Source organism: Schistocerca cancellata, chromosome 6, assembly GCF_023864275.1.
Source record: "Schistocerca cancellata isolate TAMUIC-IGC-003103 chromosome 6, iqSchCanc2.1, whole genome shotgun sequence".
Classification (NCBI taxonomy): Eukaryota; Metazoa; Arthropoda; class Insecta; order Orthoptera; family Acrididae; genus Schistocerca; species Schistocerca cancellata.
Genome location: NC_064631.1, coordinates 91950505 through 91959566, shown reverse-complemented (window position 1 = coordinate 91959566; position 9062 = coordinate 91950505). Strand labels below are relative to the sequence as shown.

General features: G+C 43.0%; 1 protein-coding gene across 1 annotated transcript in view; it reads left to right on the top strand.

The window, feature by feature from the left end:
- The first annotated feature begins 352 nt into the window (after window positions 1–352).
- LOC126191303 (lysozyme-like) overlaps window positions 353–9062 on the top strand; it is a 36438-nt gene continuing 27728 nt past the window's right edge. Inside the window, exon 1 of the mRNA XM_049932131.1 lies at window positions 353–505. Within this exon, the coding sequence (XP_049788088.1) occupies window positions 373–505 (133 nt within the window). The 5' untranslated portion in view covers window positions 353–372. The remainder of the gene's footprint in view (window positions 506–9062) is intronic.

Here is a 9062-nt window from a genome sequence, read left to right as displayed (position 1 = left end):
ATGTTTCATCCAAGTTGGACTGCCATAAGCTCGGCTCAAAATGAAACCGAACAGTTGCCAAATCGATCCGGTGAACTAAACGTCGTCATTAGACCATAACGGTGGAATGAGAGAATGCTTGTTGTAAATAAGCGAGGTGGTCGGCGGAGCCAGATGACGTCGCACGTTGTTTACAAGTGTGGCAAAAGCCAGCTGCACGTCCGAGAAGTTACCGTTTTTGTTTATCGCGCCAGTGCAGCGTTGCAGACCCCGCTACAGTGGAGTGGGGTGGGGGCTGTGGCCGCATACGAGGCGTGAAGCGGCGTGATAAAAGCACCTCTTCGCCCGCCGCTGTTCGCACTGTACCCTCCGCAGAGAGCACGCGCAGCAGAGATGCCTTCGGTGACCATCCTCCTGAGTATTGCCCTGGTGCTCATTCTGGGCAGTAGCGACGCCAAGCAGCTGGAGCGCTGCGAGATCGTCAGCGAGCTGAAGAGGAACGGGATCAACAGCGACCTAAGAAACTGTGAGTCCAACTAAAACTGTGCAGCGGCTTTCCTTCTCATCAGTAACCCAACATGCTTCTAACATTGTGCGTGGTGTATGTTTGTTCTAAGTCGTGTCACTCTACCACTTTCGCGCAACGACGCTCTGAGCGTGTTTTTTAGGGAATTGACTAGTTTGAACCTGGGACCTGTTGCTGGTAAGGAGACGCCAGACCACACATGACACGTAGTGTTCTGAAGAGTTCAGTGAGATTAGCGATGATATAATCAAATACTTAATGATTTCAGCGTCAGCTCCACTGCACTCCCTGTATTAGAATCTTAATACTAACTAAATTTAGTGGAAGGGGTTCAAGGCTTTCCTATTTTTAGTTAGCTGGTAAAATAACGTCGAAAATGCAGTTAAGGTTACCATTGGAAATTTTATTCTACTCACAAAACATTGTTTATAAATTGCACTATTGATAAAAGGAAATATGTTAATACAGGATGATAAAAACCAACTGCGTTCAACAAAAATGTGAACGAATGGGTTTCCAAGTTCTACAATGGATCGAAGGATGACGTAGTGGTCACTACTTGGTTTCTTGAAATCCTTGATTGCACATTGGAATTGGAAGCTGAAAATACGTGTGATTTATGGTTTGCGCATGTGCGGTTTTTTGCGTAACGCGCATCAAAAAGGCAACTACAGTGCAAGAGAGGCTGAATAGGCCACATGCAAACAACACACAAAATTATTACGTAAATATTTGCACATGACAAAAAATGGTTCAAATGGCTCTGAGCACTATGGGACTCAACTTCTAAGGTCATCAGTCCCCTAGAACTTAGAACTACTTAAACCTAACTAACCTAAGGACATCACACACATCCATGCCCGAGGCAGGATTCGAACCTGCGACCGTAACGGTCGCGCGGTTCCAGACTGAAGCGCCTAGAACCGCTCGGCCACTCCGGCCGGCTTGCACATGACAGTGAGAATAAATTCTCGAAACGCATCGTGATAAACTTGAAAAAATGAGAGATACATAACTGCTGCAGGGTGGTTCAAATGGCTCTGAGCAATATGGGACTTAACTTCTGAGGTCATCAGTCCCCTAGAACTTAGAACTACTTAAACCTAACTAACCTAAGGACATCACACACATCCATGCCCGAGGCAGGATTCGAACCTGACAGTAGCGGTCGTATGGTTCCAGACTGAATCGCCTAGAACCGCTCGGCCACAACGGCCGGCCAACATCATCGAAAAATTTATGTAGACCAGTGAACTATGGAAGGAATTCAGGCGGCGATTTTATTGGAGCAATACGCCAGGTTAACGACAATGTAGGTTAGGAATCGCAAGTGGATATCGTTGCTAGAAAGGCGACGATGTCTCGCAAAAACGTGTACATGAATTTACAATGGCTGTGTTACGCAGACTGGTCACAAACTGCTATTGATACTGGTATTGACGGAATTGCAAAACTGTAAACTTCGGCGGCCGCTGGGTGAACATGTGATGCTGAACCTCAAGCTCACTGCACAATTGGTAAAGAACAGGTCGATACCAGGGCGTAAAGTCTTTGCGAATTTCATTCCGTGTATTCAGTCGGACAGTAACTGTGCCCCACAGACAGCGTAAGCAGATGTCAGCATTTGAGAGAGGACGAGTAGTTAGGCTCAAAGGTTTAGTTAAGTTTCATAAAAGAGAAAACTATCAAAATGGTCTACAGTGACCCTCAATTATCTTTAATTACTTATCTAACTTGTCGTAAATTACGGTGGCTGATGTGGCTTCTCGATAATTATATAACAGAAAAATCATTGCGTTTCAGATTTTTACTTCAAGTAGCAAATGTGAACATCATGAGATTTAATTGACGATCGACACTAGTATTACGTAAAAAGGGGATGTAACAGATGGGACTTCTGCAATTCTGAGTGAAGCCTTATGCACTCAAAAACGCGGCACTGCGTGCGTTCATTACCTTGTCGGTGTTTAGGCAGCGTCAGGGGGCGGCGGCGGCGCAGCTCCACACCTCGCCGTCTCGGAAGCAACTCTCCCCTAACTTCTCCTTACTACAATTTACCGAAGTTGGTTTAAAAAAAGCTACCTGGCTGTGTTTTCAACTGACCAATCAGGGTCTCAATGTTAACATTAAGCTCCGCCTACAAAAATTCTGTCTATCCAATGAGAAACGTTATACTTTTCGTGGTGGGGCAATGTTTTTAACGTTTGCAACGTAACAGACGCGAAAAAGTCTCACGCTAAAACTTGCAGCTGGTGTGGCCCTTTTAGAGTTATCGTAAGATCTATACTGTTCTTCTGGAGGGCTCTATCTTTTAACATGGGCTGGGGGTGGTCTTGGCGATTGGCTGGCGACGTGGGTGTCCGTCCCTTACCGTAGGGCCTTCTAGCTCAACACGGTTCTGCTCTCGGCTTCTGTTCTCGTTTCTCCCCTCGGAACTGCGTCTGTTTCACGGTGGGAAGGTATGACATGCATTTAGGCGTTCTTGTGTTAGTCTGAGGTATTCCATTTGCTCACTCGATGATCGTATTACTTTGGTTAATTTAATGTCAGTGTGACATACTGCTTATCATGTCAAGGTTTTCATGGAAGGTGTTGGATTTGCCTGACACCTTACATGCTGACGAAATAATGGCTTCACATGGGCTCTACGTCTGCAGTTTTACTTACCTTATCCTGTTACACGCTCCGCTTCGGCTTTTATATACCAAGCGAAATTTGTGACTGTGTTGAGAATTTCGTGGTAGAACGCAGCGAGTTATCTTGAATGGAGAGTCGTCGATAAATGTACGAGTAACTCCAGGTGTGCCCTAGGTAAATGCGTTGTCACCACTGGTGTTCGAGTTGTGTATTAATGACCTGGCATACAATATTGACATTCACCTCAGTGTTTTTCACATAAGGGTGGTTTTAGGGAAGACAAACGGTCGATTTCAGTTTACTGGGAGAATTCTAGAAAATTGTAGCTCATGTTTTAGGAGACCGCTTACAGAACAGTTACGCGATACATTCTTGATTACTGCTCGAGTGCTTGGTATCCCCGCAAGATCGGATTAAAGGAAGACATCGAAGAAATTTGGAGGCGTGCTGCTACATAATCAAGGGGAATGATCGGTCAGACAAGAGTACCATGCAAATGTTCCATCAACCACATTGGGAATCCTTGTAGTGAAGAAAGCGTTGTTTTTGCGATACAATATTCAGAAAGTTTAGAGAAGAGGCATTTGCGGCATACTGTGGAGCAATCCCACTGCCGCCAACATACAGGATGTATCAAAAAGAATCATCTGATTAAAAAAAAACCACAACTATTATATTATTTGAGACATGTAAGAGAACAACGTAATGTTGGAAAGAGCAAATTCTCGAGTTTCACATTGTTCCCGCTAGGTAGCAGCCGTGTGCGTCCACTTCAGTTCTAGTAAAAATGGTGTCGGGACAATAGAAAGCGTTTTTTGTTCTACGATTTGCGCAGTGCGTGTCACAGCGTGACTTTCGTACTGGGTTTGGGTATGGTGTGGATCCTCCAACAGCATAAAGCATTAGACTATAGCAGGAAAAATTCCGAGAAACTTGTTATTTGTGCAAAGGTAAATCTCTGGGCTGATTCAAACGACTTCTTTACCAGCAGGATGGGGCGCTCCCTCACTGTCGTTTGAAAGTGCAGGAATGTTTAAATCAAAGGATTACTGAACAATGGATTGGTCGCACTGGACCAAACGGTTCAGCCTTACACTACTGGCCTCCAGTGTCACCGAACCTGACTGTGTATGATTATTTTTTTATGGGTTTATAAAAGACTTCTACGTGCCTCCGTTGCCAACAACAATGAATCAACTGAGACGTCGCATAACAGCAGCTGTGGAGGCTGTAACTCAAGAGACGCTCGCTGCAGTGTGGGAATAATTTGAATACCGCATTGAAATATGCCTTGCATCTCAAGAGGGGCATATTGAACACCTATGAAAAGGTATGGAAAAAAGAAGCTTTTTAAGTTTCCCGTTCACCAACAAACAAAAATCATCGTATATGTTTGTTAGTTTCTGAAATATAAACGTTCCAAATCGGATGATTCTTTTTGATACACCCTGTATATCTCGCATAAGGAAGGAAAATACAATGTAAGTGCGAAGTATGTATTATGCAGATATAGATGATGCTCTTATCTGCAAAGAAGGACCGTTTGTGCTTCACAAAACGAACTAAAACTTCGTATCGCATGATTACAAATCCATTTAGTCACAATTAGAATCAATCAACTCAAATTCTTGGGTGCAGAAACTTGTAGGGATATGTAATGGAATAATCCACATTGGCTCAGTCATACGTGACTCAGGTGCCATTTCGCCTAGAAACACTCGTGCGACCCATCCTAGAATATTGCTAAAATGTGTGGGACCAGTACTAAACAGAACTGGAATACTTAACGTACACAAAGAAATGCAATACGAATTGTTGCAGGTTTCCAAAATGAGATTTTCTCTCTGCAGCGGAGTGTGCGGTGATAGGAAACCTCCTGCCAGATTAAAACTGTGTGCCGGACCGAAACTCGAACTCGGGACCTTTGCCTTTCGCGGGCAATTGGTCTATTGGCTAGCTCAGTTAGTAGAGCACTTGCCCGCGAAAGTCAAAGGTCCCGAGTTCGAGTTTCGGTCCGGCACATAGTTTTAATTTGTCACTCGTTTGTTTGATCCATGGGGGAAGTGCACGTAGGTACTGGAAAGACTGACCTGGAACCCCCAACGTATCACTTCTACAGTGTCCGAGGAGACAGGATTACACTTATTACAGCGCGCACAGCAGAGTTTAAGCAATCTTTCTTCCCATGCTCCATACGCCGATGAAACAGGAAGAAGCCCTGATAAGTGGCACAGTGTGAAGTACCCTTTGCGAAGCACTTCATTCTGGTTTTTAGAGTATAGACGCAGACAAACAGATATACACGTTTTCTCCTCTAGTGACACCGAAAGAAATGTGCTTCAGATTTTATTTAGTGTTCGTGTTCCATTATTGTTTCATCCCGCAAAATATTCAACAGTTCCACCTACTCGACCTCGAATGATGCACGTGAAATGTAATTATCCAATTAATAGCGATACCTCACACAAGTGAAAATACACGATAATAGAGCCAAAATGTTCCGAGTAAAAGTAGTTCCTCAAACGACCATTTGCGAAACAGTCGTGACTGTTAGGTTAGGAGCTGCCACAGACTTCACTCTGAAACATTCTGTTAGTACAAATGTATCAGAAATATAAATTTATCGATTAAGTCCACACATATACGGGCTCAAATTTCACCCACTGCCTCTACCATTTTAACAAAAATACAATACTGCTTCAGCAAGTTACACTAGTACCTGCTAAAGGAGCTGTTCCACATGTTGCCCTCGCAATTGGCTGCAATACTGCACTCGGTCTGCTGTGAGTCAGGGTTTTTTTTTCAAACATTTTTCAAACATTCCCGGATAATCTTGAAAATGTTGACAACACTGTACAGTTCGCTGCTGCGGTATCGCCAGGAGCACTGCACATTTCACTTTCGCATGATCCCAAAGATAAAAATCCAGATATTGGGGTCAGATGACCTTGGAGGCCAACGTACAGGCACTGCTAGACCTATCCATTCTGCACCATATTGGTGCGTTAAATGTTGTTTTACATCAGCAGCAAAATGTCACGGTCTGGAACCGCGCGACTGCTACGGTCGCAGGTCCGAATCCTGCCTCGGGCATGGATGTGTGTGATGTCCTTAGGTTAGTTAGGTTTAAGTAGTTCTAAGTTCTAGGGGACTGATGACCTTAGAAGTCCCATAGTGCTCAGAGGCATTTGAACCAAAATGTCACGATGGCTCCTCGTCCATCCACCACATCCCTTAACCATTAGACTTGGATGAAATTTGCGCCCAGTCAGAAGTTTACATTTCAAATACAGTTGTACTGACTAGCACAACATTTCATACTGAAGTCAGTGGTGGCTCGTAACTACATTCGAAATTATCTCGTAAACGCTTAAATTGCGGGCCGTTGTTCACCAGAACGATATTGCTCCACTTAACTGTATAGTTTCAGCGTGTTCATTTTCGCTATTAATTATGATACATCTACTATAGCAAAATCCACAATGCGATCACCGTGATCATTACACTGGTTACTTATTATTACAAGGCACAAATATCAAGTTTCTCATTTCTTTGTCGACCCTTCGGTAATCAGAATTCTGCATATGAGTCCACCAATCCCACGTCAACAACATTCACACGAGAATCTATTACTACATTCTAAATTACATTCTGCCTCCCTCGGCGTATGGGACCTCATCATCATCTCCTCATAACTGAAAGTGCTTACGCTAAGACCTCCATTGCTGTTAAGACGACGCAACATCCAGCCCCGGTTAAACATTTCCCCAGTTTGAAGAGCAACCTGACTTATCTCTTATATTTTCACGACAATGTGCAGTGTCTGAATTAGTGCCCAGCTCCTAGGCACGTCCTAACCCTCTGTTTCTTCTTTTCTCTCTCCCCACGCTACTTCATTTTGCCTCTTTTCTGATTCTTACTTCCTCGTTGCAGGTTTTATCTTTCTACAGCAGGCACTAAAATTTAACAGTTTATGAACTCTGATTTACAGTAGTTAATTATTGCACAGAAATGCACCGACGAGCCAAAACATGACTACCTGCTTAATGGCGTTCCACCTTTGGAATAGTACTGTTGATATTTTTAAAAATATCGGTAATCCGATATATGAATACTTAAAAAAATACCGTTATCGGCGCTCGATACATCGCAAAGAAGTATCGACATATCGGCCGAAGAAGTATCGGCTGTACTTAGTAAATATACTGCCGGTTTTAGAGCTGTATATTTAAGTATTGATTTATTATTAGATATTATGTAAATCAACAAGCTAGCAGCCCCTTAGAGCAAGATCTGAAGAAGAAGAAGAAGAAAAGGGATGCACGTTCAAGCTTGGTAACAATGGTAACTGCCTGTAAATGGAACAATAAAAGTTGTCTGTTTGGTCACATATCGCGTTTGTCTGGAACACTTCATGTTGACTTTTCTGGTTTTTTTTCTGCAAACGCCAGCGACCTAGCAGTTCTGCTGTTAAAATTGTCTGGTGAAGCTAAACTTAGCAGCCGGGAGCCGCTCACATGTCTCCTCCCACCGCAAAGACACTTTTTGAATTCAGATATTTGTTTATCATTTTCAGCAACTGTTTTTAAAGAATGTCGATGTGAAGAAAGAGCACAGTAGGTGCGTTAAAAATTGTTTTTTTTTTTTTTAACGCAACTGTTGGGCTGTTTCTTCACATCGGAAATATTGTTATTCCATTCGCACTGCCACCTCCCAGAGCAGTCACATTTATTCTTTTGTGCCAGATATAATTGCTTCACACAGTCAAGCAGAAAGACTGGACGTGATGAAAGCTCAAACAGAACTAAGACAGGTGTGTCTCTAGTCCACACTATGATAGTGCAGCTTCGGCTCCTGAAACTTCTAAAGTCGGTAGACGGTGCATGCTTTGGTGTGCGGTTTTCTTTTTCTTCTCCAGATATGTTTGGTGGAAACGTTTGGTAGAGGAGGGTGCTCGTGTTCTCAAGTGTCGGTTCATACAAGATCACAGATATATGTAGCACTACAATCTATTTGTGGCCGAAATTTAATTACTTGATTTGCAAATGTTAGCATTTGGATCTGAGACATTGAAAATATTTTTTATTAATCATCATAAGGTGAGGGTGAGTGTTTTAGATATCCATGTGATTTATACCCCCCAGAGCTTTTTTCCCTATCTTGTCTCCTGTAAACTGTTAAATAATTGCCTCGTGGTGACTGGGTGTTGTGTGATGTCCTTAAGTTAGTTAGGTTTAAGTAGTTCTAAGTTCTAGGGGACTGATGACCATAGATGTTAAGTCCCATAGTGCTCAGAGCCATTTGAACCATATTTTGTTAAATAATTAATTTTATAGGGTAGTGCAAGTGGACTATTTCCCGCCATTTTTGATCTCACAACTCCAACATCACAAGAGTGGACTATTTTTCCTGTGCAAACAAGATAACCACAGCCGCAAATTTCCTACCGATTTAATTAATTAATTAGATTAATGTTTACATAAATAAATAGTATATTGTTTGACTTTACCACCTATTTCATGTCATGAGATCAGTACAGTCCAGCAACTAATCACAGACTGAGTCTTTTTCCTGCCAATTTCCAGATGGGGAAGGGGAACTGGGGAATGGAGTGCAGACCTGCAGCATTTGCCAGGAGGGGGAAAAGTGACTCAGAACTGAACTGGGGAGGAGTGACGGACTGTCCTTTTTCCCAAAGGGGAGGGAGAGGAATACACGATGGGGGAAAGGAGGGGTGGTTTCTTAAGAAGGATAGATTATCCTCAGGGAGTCATCAAACACACCCAAGGGGTCATAAATGAATTAGCAAAATAGCAGGTCAAGTGGAGGGATAATTTCCCCATGAATCTTTGCAACCCTCACAAACTAATGTATATATGGATGATCAATCGCAGTCTCCTGACCTTCATTGCTTACATAG